The 18,055-nt window shown below is 49.3% G+C and overlaps 1 protein-coding gene across 5 annotated transcripts in view; it reads right to left on the bottom strand.

The window, feature by feature from the left end:
* The window catches only part of Dab2ip (DAB2 interacting protein), a 179,934-nt gene that overhangs the window by 100,256 nt on the left and 61,623 nt on the right, over positions 1–18,055 (bottom strand). For 2 of the 5 annotated variants that reach the window (XM_070012886.1, XM_070012895.1), the window contains exon 1: positions 15,399–15,577. The exons of 2 other annotated variants lie outside the window; for them this stretch is intronic. In XM_070012886.1, coding sequence (XP_069868987.1) covers positions 15,399–15,522 — 124 coding nt within the window. In that variant the 5' untranslated portion in view covers positions 15,523–15,577. Of the gene's footprint in view, positions 1–15,398; positions 15,579–18,055 lie in introns of those variants that run through there. One more of the 5 variants, XM_070012913.1, reaches the window with a different exon arrangement.

The raw sequence follows: 18,055 nt of genomic DNA, 5'->3' as shown, positions 1-18,055 counted from the left end.
CCACTTGGAAAGATCCTAGCAGCAGCATCTTGAATGAAAAAAAAAAAAAGAAAAGCCCTTCACAACATTCTTATAGTGTATGACCCTGCTTGTGTGGCATTCTCAAAGTGGTAAGGCAACAGAGAAAGAAAATGAATAGAGAGGGTTAGACAGAGAATACAGAAAGTAGGGGCAGGCAGGAGAGAGTAGCCATCAGGGGAAGCATAAGATACAAAGAATGTCTCAGCAGCTACAGGAGCATCGTTCGTGTGTGTGTGTGTGTGTGTGTGTGTGTGTGTGTGTGTGTGTGTGTGTGTGTGTGTACGTGTGTGTGTACGTGTACGTGTGTGTGTACGTGTGTGTGTACGTGTGTGTACGTACGTACTGGTACTTGTAAGGTCCGCTCCTGGATGGCGAGCAGACTCCACCCTCCTTGCAGCAAAGTCTCTGCCCAGTACCTGCGTTACCTAGGCAACTGGCACACCTGGAAGAGGTCACATCTGCCTCCGCTGAAGTCATATCTGAATTTGATGTGGCCACACCTTTCTCCGCCCATACCCTAGATAAGGCCTAGCCCAGGCTCAGAGGCCCTCTTTTCTAGCTCTTTCTCAGCTCTCTCTCTCTTTCCCAGTTCTCCCAGCAATCTTTTCCAGGCTTTTCCCCACCGCGTGGAGGGCCAAGATGGCCTGGTGCCAGCCAGGTCTACTGAATAAACCTACCCCTTACCTGCATACCACATGCGTGGTGCTGTTCTTACACGGCTACCTCTTTTTAAAAACCTAACAGGCCGGGCGCTGGTGGCTCACGCCTGTAATCTCAGCTGGGAGATCTGAGGATCGCGGTTCAAAGCCAGCCTGGGCAGGAGAGACCGTGAGACTCCTATCTCCAATAAAACCACCAGAAAACCAGAAGTGGTGCTGTAGCTCAAGTGGTAGAGCACTAGCCTTGAGCTGAAGAGCTGAGGGACAGCGCCCAGGCCCAGAGTTCAAGTCCCACGACCGACCAAAAAAAAAAAAAAAAAAAAAAACCTAGCAGTACTGGAGTTTAAACTCAAAGCCTGTGTTCCTGCTTGGCTTTTTCACTCAAGACTGGTGTTCTACCGTTTAAGCCACACCTCCACTTCTGGATTTTTTTTCTTAGTATAATTTTATTGTTATCATTGAAGTATTATACAGAGGAGTTGGTCGCCATTTCACAAACCACATCATAAGCACACACTTATTTTTCGGACACCATCACCCCTTTCTTTGCTTTACCTGTTTCTTCCCCCATCCCCACCTACAAATTGCATAGTTCAGTTTCCACATAGTGTCCACTGAGTACCATGGCTGCATTTGTTCATCCTCCCTCCCTCCATTTCTACACATCCCTATCCCCCCTCAAAAGACAAAAAGCAATGCCAATAACAAAGAAAATCCCAAGAGCAAAAATAAACAACAACAACAAAAAACATATTAAAGGTCTCTTAGATCTGTCTTCCTAGGCTGGTTTCTAACTATGATCCTCCACTCTCAGCCTTCTGAATAGCTGGGATTATAGGCATGTGCCTGACTGGCTAGCTCCATTTTGCAGAGGCTCCTGTGGGAATCTATATAGGTGATGAATCAAGAGGCAGAGACCACTGTCCCCTCAAGCAGAAAAGATGAGGACCAGAGAGGGTACCCCTGACATTTGGAGGCCAGCACAGCCTTTACCACTGCATTCATGTTATTCTCCTTTTGGATATAAACCATCTCACAGGCCATCATCAACCTCAGACAAGGTGACTCAGAGACAGTGATAAACAAGACCAAATAAGGCCATTTCCTAACTCTGTCTGAACAACCCACAAATACAAGGTCACCGTGCCATCCACAAACACCAATCCTTCTCTCAGGAGCAGTTGCTGTCAACTTTAGTGACTGCATTAAGCAGTGGCAGCCTCCTCTCCCTAGAGACAAGATCCAGTATGTGATGATCGGACTCCCACTTTCTCATGGGGGCTGCCTCAGATCTCCCCCAAAACATCCTACCAGATCTTACACACACCCGTGCTATTACTAAGAAGCTCATCAGGCTCCTTGGGTGCACTCTCCCTCGCTGTCATGAGTCATAAATGCAACTTTAGAGCAGGACTTCCTTGCCCAGGCTGGTCTCAAACCATAATCTTCAGATGCTCAGCCTCCTGAGACGCTAGGATTACAGGTGGTTCCACCACAGCCCAGCCTCAGTAATAATTTTTTTTCCAGTTGGTCATAGGACTTGAACTCAGGGCTTAGGGACTGTCCCTGAGCTTCTATGCTCAAGGCTAACACTCTGAGCCACAACTCCACTTCCAGTTGTTTGGTGGTTAATTGGGAATAAGAATCTCACTGACCCTTCTGCCCAGACTGGATTTGAATCACAGTCCTCAGATCTCAGCCACAGGAGAAACTAGGATTACAGGTGTGAGCCGCCAGCGCCTGGCTTTCAGTAATACTTCTTGAGGGCATGGAAATTCTATTACAGCACTCCAGGATGAGCCCAGGTTATAAAAATAACCCTGAATATTCAGACTCATTACTATATTCGTTTTCCTGTTCATTTCCATTCATTATAAACTCCTTCTCTCCCCCACTCCCCCCCAAAAAATTCTTCCTCAACACTTTAAATGTTCTATGCTTTTGTTTTAAAATTGTCTTATTAAATTAGAACCATGTGGTTGGTTATATGATACAGGCAGCTTATCTTTTCTAACAAACTTAGGCATAGTTTTAAGCTTCTATTTATCTTGAGATATAATTTTTCAACTTTCTTTATTTTCTATAAATGACAACTTGGAATTTAATTTTAAATGACTCCCCAAACTCCTGACTCAGTGATGTAACTAACACTGAAGCAAAGCTGAGGTTCAGTTCTGTGGGTAATTTTTAGCCTAAGGACCAGTTGACTCGTGGATTGGGTTTCGTAAGGTACCTGAAGTTGTATTGGGAAAGAGCCAAGCATGTGAGTTTATTCTGTAATATATCACCATTTTATGTTCTAGAAGACAACATTTTATGCTCTAGAATAGCCCTAGGTACCGGGGAAGGGAGATCAAAGCAAAGGCGAAACTCAAACAGCCCGTCAGGACATAAGTCATTGGTCCCTTGTCTCTGACCCATAAGTCCTGTGCCTTCTGCCAACTCCCATTAATCTCTCAGGCCAACTTGTTAGTCTGGAAGCATGGTAAAGCCCCAGGCTCTTCATCATGATTTGCAAAGACAATGACAAAACTCTTAACACACGTGTAACACATACAAGATGAGCACCTCTCTCAAATGGACGTACACATGCAACACAATACCAATCAAAACCCTTGCAAACTTTTCAAAGACACTAAACAAGCTGAATTTTACAACAGCAAAGCAAAGAGCTTAGAAAAACCAGTCAAGCTTGAGGAGGAAGAAAAAGGTTGGGGTATTCATTATGTTAACTAATTTCAAGAAATTAGTTAATTCCAACAAATATAAACAAATTCCAACAAATATAAACAAGCAAATGTAGTATTCGCATAAGATGCACAGATCAATCAAGCAGAATAAAGTCCAGAAACAGGCCCACACTCATATGGCAGTTTTAGAAAGAAAAAAAAAAAGGCCAAAGCACATTAATGGGGAACAAGTTATATTTGTTGTTGTTTTATTCAACAAATAGTACTAAAACAACTGGCTATCTGTGTGTAATAAATGTGCAGATCTAAGGCAAGTCTAAGTGATGAGTATCCATAATCCCAGCTACTCAGGTAGCAAAGAAAGGTTATGAGTTGAGGCCAGATGAGAAGGAAAGCTGGCAAGTCTGCATCTCAAGCAAAGGCTAAGCATGAGGACACATGTCTGTCATCCCAGTTATGCAGAAAGCATAAACAGGAGGATCAAGGTTGGGGACAGCCTGGGTATAAATATCCCCTAAGTAACTAAAGAAAACAGGGCTAAGGGAATTGCTCAAGTGATAAAGTGCTTAGAAAAGGCCCTGAGTTCATCCCTCAGTATTGGAGGGGAGAGAAGGGTTGGAAGGAGGGAGAAAGAAAAACAGATCTAAAGATAGTGCTATATAGTTCTATCTAAAAACGTACTCAGGAGTAGGAAATTTTAGCTCCAACTTTAATAGGAAGAAACTGAAGCTTTGCTCAAGTCCATATGGCTACAGGAGACAGAGGACAGGGTTCAAAGCCCAGGGGTCCCTGAATCTGAGGGATGTCTCAATTGAAGAAAGAAGCTACAGTGCAGAGATGGACGAGAGGGCAGATCCGGAGTTCCTCGGGATGCCAAGTCCCCTCCCTGCCCCAAGCTCCTCCCCACATTCCCAGGCTGTCCCAGCCCCAAGTGAAGACAAGGGATATCTCCTTGGAGGTCACATTTTTGTTTTTACACCATGGGTTGGGGGTCAGCAGGGACTATGAGGCCACAGAACTGTGATTTGTCTCTGGAACGGGTATGAGGTCATAGTTCAAGCTGCCATCAAGTTCAGAAGGGCGTTCAGGGTCAGAGGATATTGTCCAGGACTGCTGGGGGTGGGCAGTGAAGGGGGTAGGCATAGAGTCTGCTGGGCGAGCAACATGAGGATGAGGTGCTTAGGGTTCAAAGCAGCCCCAGGACCTTCAACACAGAACACTTGGTGAAGGGAGGGCACAGCAGCTCTTCCAAGAGAACAGAGGAGTCAGGCCCAGGGCTGATACTAAAGAGGAGCTAAACAGACTTTGTCTTCCCATTGCCAGCTCAGAATCCTGTGTAGGGCTGCTCCTAAAAGGTAGAGCAAGCCAGATGCTGGTGGCTCCTGCCTGTAATCCTAACTACTCAGGAGGCTGAGATCTGAGGATCAAGGTTCAAAGCCAGCCCGGGCAGGAAAAGTCTGTGAGACTCTTATCTCCTATGAACCACCAGGAAATCGGAAGTGGCGCTATGGTTCAAAGTGGTAGAGCACTAGCCTTGAGTGAAACAGCTCAGGGACAGCACCCAGGTCCAGTTCTTTCCCCACAACCAACCTCCTCTCTGCCCTCCCCAAAAAAGGCAGGGCAAGGGTCCATGCCATCCCTGACATCTGGTTGGCATCACAGATAACCCAGTATCAGTCCTACAAACATCTCAGCCTCCATATACTTTATCACCAGCCAGCTGTGTACATCCCTCCTCGCAAGCAACTTGACAACAGCTTTCTGACAACCCCAGGATTCCTACTCCTTATCCTGAGACACATCTGACTTCCAGAGAATTCCCAGTCTTCCAGAAAACCCAGGACGTCCTAGCCACTGGAGGATTAACTTACTTCCTCTCTGTCAGAAGACTTCTAGGCGTTCCTGCACAGCCACCCTCTCTTATTTCATTCCTGAATTTTCTCCAACACTTTTCTTTATAGCTTCAGGGTGTATCTGAGGCCAGAAGAGAGCTGTCATTCACTCTGTGTTGCTGGGACTGCGGACATAAGGGGTCCTTTAAATACACATTTGCGTCTCTCTGTTGTGTTTGGTTTTTTCAAAGCCCATTTTTAAAACACATAATGCACATATTTTAAAGCATATGCATATGTAGGAAAAGCATAAAGTGCAATCTGCAGGATATACATCACCTTATGTGGCCAGTTTTCCCTAAAGAGAATAAGCAAGCATGGCTGTATCTTGGGAGTTAGTAATTTTTTTTTCCCATAAAGGGCCAGCACCAAATATTTGAGGCTTATCAGACCATATGGCCTGGCTAAACCATCCAAGTCTGCTTTGCAACAGGAAAAGCTGTTATGGACAATTCGTAAAGGAATCAGCCTGGTTCTAATCAAGCTTTAATTGTAGACACTGGAATTCAAGTTGTATATCATTTTTACATGCTAAAAATATTTTGATCCAGACCTAGTGGTGTACAACTCTAATCCCAGCATTTGGAAGGCTGAGGCAAGAGGATTATGAGTTTGAGGCTAGCTTGAGCAGAAGAAGGAGGAGGAAAAGGAGGAAGAGGTGGAAAAGGAGAAGAAGGAGAAGGAGAAGAGGAGGAGGAGGAGGAAGAAGAAGAAGAGGAGGAGGAGGAGGAAGAGGAGGAGGAGGAAGAGGAGGAAGAGGAGGAAGAAGAAAAGGAGGAGGAAGAAGAGGAGGAGGAGGAAGAAGAAGAAGAAGAAGAAGAGGAGGAGGAGGAGGAGGAAGAGGAGAAGGAGGAGGAGGAGGAAGAGGAGGAAGAGGAGGAAGAAGAAAAGGAGGAGGAAGAAGAGGAGGAGGAGGAAGAAGAAGAAGAAGAGGAGGAGGAAGAGGAGGAGGAGGAGGAAGAGGAAGAGGAGGAAGAAGAAAAGGAGGAGGAAGAAGAGGAGGAGGAGGAAGAAGAAGAAGAAGAAGAGGAGGAGGAGGAGGAAGAGGAAGAGGAGGAAGAAGAAAAGGAGGAGGAAGAAGAGGAGGAGGAAGAAGAGGAGGAGGAGGAGGAGGAAGAAGAAGAAGAGGAAAAAGAAGAAGAGGAGGAGGAGGAGGAGGAAGAGGAGGAGGAGGAGGAAGAGGAAGAGGAGGAAGAAGAAAAGGAGGAGGAGGAGGAGGAAGAGGAGGAGGAAGAGGAGGAGGAGGAAGAAGTCAGCCACCATTGGCTCACGCCTATAATTCTAGCTATTTACAAAGCTGAGCTCTGAGAATTGTGGTTTAGAACCAGCTAAGGTGGAAAGACCAAGAAATTCTTATCTCTGATTAACGAGTAAATACGCGCGCGCACACACACACACACACACGCACACACAGGCACATGGGCAAGCAGGCACACATGGTGGTCTGTCTCCTGGGGAAGGTCCCCTAAATGTGGTCCCTCCCCCTGCCTCCCCCACCAACCACAGAGTAATGCTTCCCCCCTTCTCCTTTCAGGCATCACTGCCTGTGGGGGTGGGGCAGGTGGCAGTGATTGGCAGCTTGGACTCTCTAGGTCTGGATCCCAGAAGAGCTAGGAAGCACAGGGACCCTGCCCAGCATGCTCTGAACCCACGGCTCTGAGAGCAGGATCTCCGTTCCACGTGGAACCCTGACTCGGCTCACAGACAGCTTTGGGGAGACCCAAGCTTCTCCCTGTCTCCATCCCTGCCAAGCTTGTCTAGGACTGCCCAGTTTTGCATGTCACTGCTCCCCTGAGGACTGAAGCCCCTGCAGGCCCCAGCACCTGCGCATTCTCTCCTGTCCCCAAGGAACACCTTGCACATGCCACCCCTTGCAGCATCCATACCCAGCCTACAACTGCCACTAGGCCCCCCAACCCAACCCTCACTGCCCCTGCCGCCCACAGCCCTGTACCTTCCAAGGACCTGGTCCCTCTGTTAGGGCAAATCCAGGGCCCATTCTGAGTGGCAGGCTCCTAACCTTTGAGAAGTTTAGGAATCTTGTTCAACATTTCTAAATTAAAAAAAACAAAAAACAAAAAACTAAGGGGTAGCAAAACACGGGGGTGGGCAACATTGGGCCCTGATATCTTGTCTTGCCAAATTCCAGAGCTAAAATAACAGATCACCATCTCCTAGTTCATAAATGTGCTAACCCCCCCAAAAAAAGGAGCCTAAGACACCAGCACAGAATAAAAGAGAGGACTTTGAAAAGCATTAAGAGGCATGGTATGGCAGTATGGTGCATGAGACCCTGAGTTCAAACCTCACTACTGCCAAAAGAATGAAAGAAAGGAAGAAAGGGAGAAAGGAAGGAAGGAAGGAAGGAAGGAAGGAAGGAAGGAAGGAAGGCAGGCAGACAGGGAGAAAGAGAGGGAGAAAGAAAGGGAGGAAAGAAAGAAAGAAAGAAAGAAAGAAAGAAAGAAAGAAAGAAAGAAAGAAAGAAAGAAAGAAAGAAAGAAAGAAAAGAAAGAAAGAAAAGAAAGAAAGAAAGAAAGAAAAGAAAGAAAGAAAGAAAGAAAGAAAGAAAGAAAGAAAGAAAGAAAGAAAGAAAAAGCAAGCATTATTGAAGTTAAAGGGATGTCATGGGAAACTTGCAACAGTTCCCTAACACTCCCTCTCAATGCACGCAGGCCCCAGGCAGGGGACTAAACAAACATTCCGGGACACAGACAGCAGAAAGCCAGCCTTGGTGAGCTGAGGTTCAGATGGCCTCTTTTCTGTGTCCCTTCTCCCACTGTGCCCACTGCCTCCCCACCCCCGCCTCCCAGAATCCTTGAGGACTCCTGCTTAGCCTCCAAGCCCACCTCCACAATCCCCCTGCAGAGGCCAGCGGCTGCCCTACTCCCCAAACTGCTCCCATCCTTCTCCCCCTGCATCCACTCAAACCCAGGGCCTCTGACACCTAAGACAAGCCCTCGGGGTGCCTGTGATCACTGAAAGGCAAACTCCCACCCTTCCCTCTGCTGCACAACAGTCTAGCTTGTGGCTGCCAAGTCATTGTTCTAAGTCACAGCTTTGGTTAGCACAGGGAAAGTTTGTCCATTCTGGTCTATCACTGGGCAGTGGGGAGGCGAGCCTGTTGGATTGGCCTGAATCTCAGCTGCTTCATTGGAGATAAGAGTCTCACAGACTTTATGTTCTCAAATAAAATAAAATAATATTAAAAAAAAAAAAAAGAGTCTCACAGACTTCCTGCCCTGCCCCAAGATCCCCAGATCTCAGCCTTCTGCATAGCTAGGATTACAGGTGTGAGCCATCAGTACCTGGCTGAATCTGTTTTCTCATCTACAAACTGAGACTGATCATCATCCGTGAGAATAAGTGTTTGGTGCAGGAATGTAGGTGAAAGCCCCAGTACACCTGGCACTGTGTAAGTGCTCAGGAAATTGGGGTCACCATCAAAATTCTACCTCTGATTCCATATTCTACTAGGCGAAGAGAGTAGGAACATACTTACGGGCTTACCCTTCAAAGTCCTGCCCACCTGTCCAGCCAGAGCATCCACTAAGCTGCTCATCGGGCCTTCCTTCCCACTCAGCCCTCTCTCCCCTGCCCCCCACTTCCCGCAGAGGGCAGATCCTGGGCCTAGGGCTTGTACATTGCTCTAAACAGTACCATTTATACTTGTAGCCACTTCTGGATGGTTCTAGACCTCACAGAGATCTACAACTCCTCCATTAGCCTTCACAGATAGTGGATTAAGCCCCTCACACTTGGGATGGGTCAGTGACAGTTCACCCTGCTCAGTATATCCTACTTGGCATCCAATCTATTTGTTAAGCCTACCAGAGATCAGCAGTGACTTTTCTAAGGTCACATAGCATTTATGGCCCAGACAGGAATTGCCATTTTGGATACAGTATCCCCCAAATAGTACTCTATACCAAGCTGGACAGAAGGCATCGGACTGCCAGGGTGCCTGTGCCCTGTGTGTTCCTCCTCTCAAGCCAGAGGCTTCAGGGAGGGGCACAGAGCCTCACACCCCCATCTGCTAGTCTGTGCTCTGCCTTTCTCATTTCACATCTGTGTCTCTGTCCCCTCCAACAGCCCCGTCCCATCTGTCAGGAGCACAGAAGAGGGAAATACAAGCTAACAAGACTTCCGAAAGCCAAATTCCCAAACCACTGCTCAATACCCAGCAGCTTGTCAAAGCCAACACAGGACCTGGGAGAAGCAGGAGTGGAGAGGGGAGATGCAGGGTGGGGCGACCCCATCCTCAACGAAAGGCCCAGAAGCTGTGAAGTGGGAAGAGCACAGACGGAGGCCGGCTGCAGGGAGCCACGGCGTCTTTGTTTGCACTTGTCTAGACCTAGGAACCAAGCCTGCCAGTTCCAAGTACCAAGCCTACTTATTCTATTTCCATTATTATTATTCAGAGAGCTATTGAGATTCCTTATTTATGCAATCAGAGGAAATCACAGCACAGAGAACCGCTTCCAAACTCAAGGCCACGTGGGCCAATTTCAGATGGATAATTAAATATTGAACAAATGCTCAAATGCCTCTACTGGATGGGGCTGGCTAAAAATAACCACCAACACAGGGGCATCGGCTGCTCATTCTCAAAGCATCCCCTCACACTCCACACTGCTTCACAGGAAGGGGGGGTGGCAGTTCCCCTCCCCCCACACACACACACAAATACCTACCTCACGGAAAACAAAACTTCAGCTCCCAGCAAGCTCTGAATGTTCCTGACCAGGAAATACTCTCCCTTTCCTGACATTTAACCAAGTGGCCCCTAGAGGAAGGTGCTGGGGGAAATATCACAGTTACTTTTCTTTTAAAAATAGTCAAAAGGCTTCATGTCATGTCTAAAGCAAAATATGTATACAGTCCAGGATGTGAGCATTTGTGTGTGTGTGTGAGAAAGAGAAAGAGAGAGACAGGGAGACAGAGAGACAGAGAGACAGAGAGAGAGGAGGAACTAGAGCTTGAACTCAGGGCCTCTGTGTTGTTCCTTCGCTTTTTTTGGTCAGTCATGGGGCTTGAACTCTGGGCCTGGGCACTGTCCCTGCACTCTTCAGCTCACGGCGAGCACTCTACCTCATGAGCCATAGCGCCATTTCCAGTTCTTCTAGTGGTTTTTATTGGAGATAAGAGCCTCACGGACTTTCCTGCCCGGACTGGCTTTAAACCACGATCCTCAGATCTCATCCTCCTGAGTAGCTAGGATTACAGGCGTGAGCCACTGGCGGCCGGCTTGTTCCTTCACTTTTTTGCTCAAGATTGCTGCTCTACTGAGCCACTGCTCCACTTTTGGCTTTTCTCTTAGATATAAGAGCCTCATAGACTTTCCTGCCTGACTAGCTTTGAACCACGATCCTCAGATCTCAGTCTCCTGAGTAGCTAGGATTACAGGCATGATCCACAAATGCCTGGTTTCAGGGCTAATGTTCTGAAAAGCAATAAACAAAACCAACTTGGAAATGGGGTAGATAAGATTCTGGGTTCTAGACTGTATCTCTTATTAGCAACTTTTGGTAACCTTAGGCAAGAGGCCTTGGCTCTGTGGCCTCAGTTTCCCCCATCTGTCAATGGAAACAGTTGCCTCCTAGCCTTGGAGCTGTAAGAGTCCCCAAGTAGGAGACGCTCCCTCCTCCCAGCAGTGGCTGAACAAACCAAGATCTCCTTCCAGCTCTGAGCCACCAGGCATCAGAAGTCTAAACCTGACCCTCTGAGGTCAAGGGTGGAGGCATCCAGTGCTCTGAATTTCACAATCAAAGGAAGGCAACTTCCAAGCACTGTGGCCTCAACTCTAACTTTGCACTGTTCAGCTCACTGTTCAGCTCAGTTTCCCCAGCTACCAAGGTACATGCTGCTGCTGATGATGATGATGAAGATGACAATGGTCTTTATCTTCAGGGATAACTGGAATTAGAGCTGAAATATTCAGGTGAGGACCTCAACATAGGCCCACATGAAAGAAGCAATTATCTTATTAGTAAAGGTGACCAGGACCAGTCAGGAAAGCAAAGGAGGCTGAGGGACTGGCATGCAGCCGATTCATTAGCACCTCTGGCCTCAAGAACCCAGAGAGTGCAGGCTGGAGACTGTGGGCTGGAGAGTGGAGCATCAGAACCCTCTACACCAAGGGACCTGGAGGAAAAACAGAGGCTAAAGCCTTGAGTCCTGTGACCTGCCCAGGAGAAGGGTATGGTTGGCAGAATACAAGACAGCAAGGCCCAGGAGGAAGAGGTGGGAAATGGGGCCATACTTGGGACAGGGAGTCTCATCTGAGCTAATCCAGGCAGGCAGAGGAGCCAACCAGAAAGAACCATTTCCTACAGATGCCAGGACATTACTCTGCTTCCTTCCCCATTTTAGCCAGTACTGTTGGTGAGGATGTCCACGAACTCTTCATGGGGTCACTGTACAAATCAGATTGAAGGAAGCCTTATTAAAAACAAAGCCAGCTGGGCTCTAGGGGCCCATACCTGTAATCCTAGTTACTTGGAGGCTGAGATCTGAGGATCATGGTTCAAAGCCAGCCCAGGCAGAAAAGTCCATGAGACTCTTATCTCCAATTAATCTCCCCCCCCAAGAAAACAGAAATGGAGGTGTGGTTCAAGTAGTAAAGCACCAGCCCTGAGTTAAAAAAAAAAGCTAAGGGAGAGCATGAGGCCTTGAGTTCAATCACCAATAGCAGAAAAGAAAAAAAAAAAAAAAAAGGAAAGAAAAAGGCCAAGTTTAGCATCAGTGATTCACACCTATAATCTGGGAGACTGATTGTTCAAGGATAGCCCGGGCAGAAAAAAAAGGTTCCTCAAGACTAGAAGAGCTGGATTCAAAGGCATGCACCTGTTATCCTAGCTACCATGAAGCCTAATATAGGAGGATCCCATCACCCCTGGGCAGAAAGTAAGAACTTATCTGAAAATTAACTAGTAAACATCAGGACAAGTGGTATGGCTCAGTAGTAAGAGCACTACTTAGGAAATATGAGGTCCATGGGCTGGGAAGGTGGCTCAGTGGTAGAGCGCTTGCCTTGCATGCCAGAGGCCCTGGGTTCGATTCCTCAGCACCACATAAGCAAAAAAGAATAAGGAAAAAAGAAAAAAAAGCAGGAAGTATGAGGTCCTAGTACTACCAAAAAGAAAAACAAGACACAACAAAACAAAACCAACCAAATCCAGGCGCTACCATTTCTGAGCTGTGTGAACTTGGGGGTGAGACTCTCCCATTGGGGCTACAGTTTTCACACCTGTAACATGAGATGAATCACAGAACCCACCTCACAGCACTGGCCTGAACATTAAATGAGATAAGGCAAGTTCAGAGTTAAAAGCCATGGTTCAGAGCCAAGCAGCCACTCAACAAACAGAAGCCAAAATAAACAGGTACCATTTTTACCCTTACTACACCTGATAAAAAGAGTGAGTGTCTACAGTATGGAAGAATCAGGAAGGTCAGAAGATACAGGGGGCAATCATAGCTCAGCAGGAACAGTGGAAAAGAGAGAGGTAACCTCAGGAGCCTTCTATGAGGCCCAGGGAGGGGAGTGATTCGAGCCCTTGGCAACCATTACTCCTAGATAAGAGACAATGTGTCAACCCAACCATGCCTGGCACCAGTGGCTCATGCCTGTAATCCTAGCTACTCAGGAGGCTGAGATCTCAGATTGTGGTTCAAAGCGCCAGGCTGGGCTGAGACGCTTATCTCCACTTCACTACCAAAATGCCAAACGTAGAGCTGTGGCTCGGGTGGTAAACTACCAACCCTGAGTGAAAAAACTAAGGGTCAGAGCTCAGGCTCCGAGTTCAAGCCCTGGTACTGATACACACAAACCAAGGACTCAGCTAACCCTCATCGGCACTTTCTCATCTCTGAATACACACAAAGCCGTGGTACCAGCTCATTTTTGCCTTCCTTGCTAGTGGCAGTGGCCAGAAATCCTCGAGGGTCTGCTGCCTCCACCAGGGGAACCAGCCCCTCTGATCATGGGGAAAATGACACCCAACTGCTAGAAGGAAATGGCTGAAGACCAGAAAGTGGCTTCCCCCCCCCCCCCCCCCCCGAGCTGGAGGGGGCAGGGAAGGGGCGGAGTCAAGCTTCAGGGATAGGGGATATCTATAACTAAGCCAGCCACCTCCCACCAAGGGAGGGAATCTCCACCCCCTCAGCCCTAAGGCTCTGAGCCCACCTGACTTCATCCATGAGGGGGCTACCCCCATGGTCAGGCCTCAATGGCTGTTCCCTGCCCTCCCCTCCTCAGATGAACTCGTGGAATTTCCTGCTCCAGTTGGCTTGGAGCTTCAGTCCTCAGATCTCAGCCTCCTATGTGTAGCTAGGGTTATAGGCTCTGGCCACCAGCACCTGGTCCTAGATAGAAATTCTTCTACTGAGCTAGTCTCTCCCACACACACACACACACACACACACACACACAACACCCCACGCCATCTCCCCTTCCCTCCCCTCCCCCAGTGAGTTCTTTCAAGACTCCTCACAGCCTCACAAGGTGGGAGTTGCAAGTTCAAACTCAGTGTCCGCCTGACACATTGATGGTGCCCGGCCAGTCAGCTGAGCAGGAGGGCGAGTTCCTGTCCTCCCTGGGCCTCTACACTTGGGACTGGATTTGCAAGAGGCAGAAAGAGAAGAAGGTCATACAGGGTTTGGGGGGGGAGATGATCAAGAGAGGCCCCCCGAGGGCTAGAACATGATTGGGCATTTGTCCAACTCCCTCCCATTTCTCACCCAGCAATCTGTCTCTTCAATGAACCCTCATTTTCAGCAATTACTATTTGACAACTAAGAAAACAAGAGGTTCAGAGGGGAGGGGGGATGATTTGTTCAAAGTCACAAGACTTGTACTCCGATCTCTGATCTGGTAGGCCAAACGTGTAAAATGCTAGAGAGGCCATTTCAGGAAAGGCAGAGGAATAGGGAAATCACAGACCCTCCGGGACTCAGACACACACACACACACACACACACACACACACTCACACACACACACACACACACACACACACACACACACACACACCCCTGTGCACACACATGTCCTGAGTCTACTTGAACTCCTGTGCCTACATTTCTGCACACCAGGAACTCTCAACTTCCTGAGGAAGCCCTGGACATTGAGGCTCAGCCTCTGGATTGTGGGAAAAAGTCTTCCTCATTCTGGGGGAATGCTAGCCAAAATGGCCTGCCTCCCTTGTTGGCCCTTGCTGACAAGAGCAGTGACATTTAGGGGTAATACACACCAGCACCCTGAAGGGTGAGAATTTGACCCCTTGGGACCTGCTTGGATTCCATTCATGGCATTTGCTCAAATCTCTCTGTGGTCAGTCTTAGCACAGAGCCAGCCTTTGAGCTTCCAAGATAACCTGATCCTGTAACAGGGGGGTGGGAGCCCCTGGTTCCCCACGGAGCCCTACAGCACCCTCTTTCCTCCCACCCTACCAGGTATCCTCAGTGGGTGACACAAGCTTCCCCAGGGCCCTGGCCCAACCTAAGGCAGGCTTCCTGGGATGCCTGCCTTCCACCAGCCAGGGAAGGAAGTCCTGGCCCTCATCCTCACCCCCCACCCCCACCCCCAAGGCAATCCCCAGCATCAAGGAGTTCCCAGATGAGGGTTCTTTTACTGGAGGGTTGTTACTCCCTTCAATGAGCCCAGTCTCCTGCTCTGGAAGGGCAGAAACTCTTTCCCCAAAACCACTAGAGCTGTGGGCCTGGATATCTATCCCGGGCTGCAAACCCTGCTCGCCTCTTGCAAGTCCACCCATCTATCCCCTCTACCCAAGAGGTTGGGGGGGGGGGGGCGGGGGAGAGGAGGTGATGTCCCTGAAAGGGGAAAATGTGTTGGGGAGGCAGCCAAACAGTAGTAGCCAGGACAGAGAAAGACAAGGTTAAGACAAACCCAGGTTCCACTTAGACTATTTTATAACCAGGACACTGGGTAAACTGAGGCACGAGGATCGAAATCAGAGAACCCGGATTCCCTCTTGCCTGGCAGGAGGAAAGGGGTCTGAGGGAGCATCTGGGGCAATTGGGGGGGGGGGTGTCCAACGGACGGAGGCTCCTGGACCCCTGGTACCCAGGGTGGGCCCAGGGTGCGGGGGGGGGGGGGGTCAGGAGGTGGTGCCTACCCCTGGCGGGCCGGGTCCGGCTGCGGGAGCGGCTCCTCTGGCGCTGCAGCCGGGGTCGCCTCAGCAGTCGGTAGTAGTAGGAGGACCTCCCGATGCTCTTCCTGGCGCTGCCGCCCGCGGACATGCTGCCGCCCGCCGGGCACCGGGGCCGGGCCTGGGCGCTCACTCGGGCCCCATCGGCCGCTCCGGACGACCCGGCGGGGGGCACCCCGACTCCGTCCCCGCGCTCCGGGGCAGCCGCCGCCGAGATGCACACTGCCCCACAAAGTCGCTCAAACTCCGCCTCCCCGCCCCGTCCCCGCCCCCGAGCGGAGCAGCCGGCTCCTCGGCTGGGGCCCTGGACCGGGAGGGCCAGGCTGGCACCGGCCCCCGGAAAGTCAGCGCGGGAGAAATCCCGGCCTGGAGTCCGCGAGGAGAGGTGGCCCGGACCCCCCATCTCCTTTCCCCGACGGGACCCCAAGAGGGTCGCAGCCCATGGCTCCCGGTGCCTGGCTGGAGGCTGCCAGGGACCCCCATCTCGCCTGCAGGTGGTGGATGGTGCGCCCTGGGCGCACGCCCTGAAGCCAGGTGGACACCAAGCCAGGAAACAGTTACTTCCAAACAGGGTCAGGAAAGAGGCTGCTACCCTGGACCTTTCTACCTTTCTCAAGCTGACAGCGCAAACACCCGGCCGGCCAGGCAAGCATTCTCTCGCGCCAGGATACTTGCTTAAAGTTGCCCTTTTACAGATTGTCCCATCTGATACAAATTGGATTTTTTTTAAATCTTTATTGAAAAGATGGTGAGAGGGGTTGGTGACAGGGGTTACTGTTATACCTAAGGTGATGAATACATTTTAATTTAGTTTTATTTTCAAAGTGATGTACAGAAGGGTTACAGTTACATTGCTAGAGTAGTGAGTATATTGTCAAACATTGTTACCCTCCCTCATTTTTCTCCCACTTTCCCTCTGCCCCAATCCTCAACCCCCCCAAGTTGTAAAGTTCGTTTCCAACATATGGTCTTGTGAGTGTCACTGCTGCATTGGTTCAACCTTTGTCCTTTGTCTCACCATTTTATTAGCTTTTATTTATTGGGATTTGGGGGGATTCTTTTGAATTTTTTATTATCTTTAAGTAGTTGTACAAAGAAGTTCCCATTCTACAAAACTGTATATGCATACAAAGTGTCTGATAACATTGTCACCCATCCCTCCTGACCCACCCCTTCTCTCTTTTCTTTTCTTCTTTTTTTAATTGAGATTAGGTGATTACATAAATTTCACATATTTCACAGTATTGTGGAATAGTGATACTTAAAGTCACAAACACATTTTAACTTTCACAAGGCAAATTGTTTTTAAACTCACTTGATACTCACTATGTTGGAAATGAACTGGACAAGTTGTATTTTTATAGTGAAGATTATGGTACTTCTTTCAAGGGGGGAAAAAACCCAAAAATATAATTCACACCTGCGTATCCAACCCAACCATTTTGCCCCCTTTGGATGGGGACCTACTCCCTCCGAAAAAACCACTGCAGATGTGGGAATGGTGCAGCCACTCTGGGAGACAAAAACAATGCCTAAGCCTAGAATCTGGGACTGCAAATGGAGGCAAGAAACAGGCTGGAGGGAAAGGAACTTGCCTCTGATGCATTCACAGAAAATGTTTCTCCAAGTCACTTACTCCCCTACTTCAGGAACCCTACTTCATGGCCCCCCCAGGGCAAAAGGGAAGCAAACCCAACCATTCTTTGGTGACTGAAGCTTCCATAATCTAACCCCAGCCAACCCATCCATCCCCCCTGCATCTCCCCTGCTCCTCTGATTTCTCACTGTTCTCAACTCAGGGACAATCTGCCTTCCCTTTTCTCCCTTGTCCTGGCCCTCACCATCCACCACCCACAATACTGAAATTGTTAAGACAATCCCTTATCTGACCTCAAGTACAGAAGGGGAAACTGAGGCCCTGAAGGAGATCTGACTTGCCTCCACCGCAAGATAGTGGCAGAGACCAGTGGTTGAGTCTGGGACTATCCACAAGCAACTTGGGATAATGGAGGTAGTAAGGGAGGCAGTCTTTGTCTTCTTTCAGAGCAATTGGGAAGGTGGGGCCTGGCAGGGGGGGGGGTGGAGAGTCTGGGCAGGAATCCAGGCCATGTTTTACTCTTCACAGGGGCAGCCCCCTCCTGAGCTCTCAGTCAGGAGGGAGGGCCTCTTGGTCAGGAGGAGCCAGGATCACAGCTGGAAGCCAGGCACCATCCCAGGACCAAGCTGGGGGGGGGGGGGGGGGAGGCAGGATGGCTCTGGAGGGTATTGCTCTCCCAAACCCAGCTGTGGAGTCCAAAGCCACCCACTGCCCTTGCCCCTCTTTCCAGAACATGGCCAATCCCACAGGAAGATGGAAAACCACTATCCCCACCAGGATATCACAAACCTCCTGTGGATTAAGTCCTCCCTTCCCACTGCAGAAGTGACCCAGGAGCCTATTGGGAGATGCTGCGGGGAAGAGCTTGCACAAACCAGCGGTGAACCCACTCAGAGCTGGCCTGTTCTTCCAGCCAAGGCACTAGAACCTACCAGAGCAACACCGGCCAATGTGGAGCTCAGAGCCACCCAGCTACAACTTATTCGTCCAGGCCTGCCAATTAAGAGAGTACCTCACAGAGTGAGAA

Source organism: Dipodomys merriami, unplaced genomic scaffold (genome assembly GCF_024711535.1).
Source record: "Dipodomys merriami isolate MVZ:Mamm:240054 unplaced genomic scaffold, mDipMer1.0.p SCAF_11, whole genome shotgun sequence".
Taxonomy (NCBI): Eukaryota; Metazoa; Chordata; class Mammalia; order Rodentia; family Heteromyidae; genus Dipodomys; species Dipodomys merriami.
Note: the sequence above shows the minus strand (reverse complement) of the source record. Positions and strands in the feature narration are given on the sequence as shown.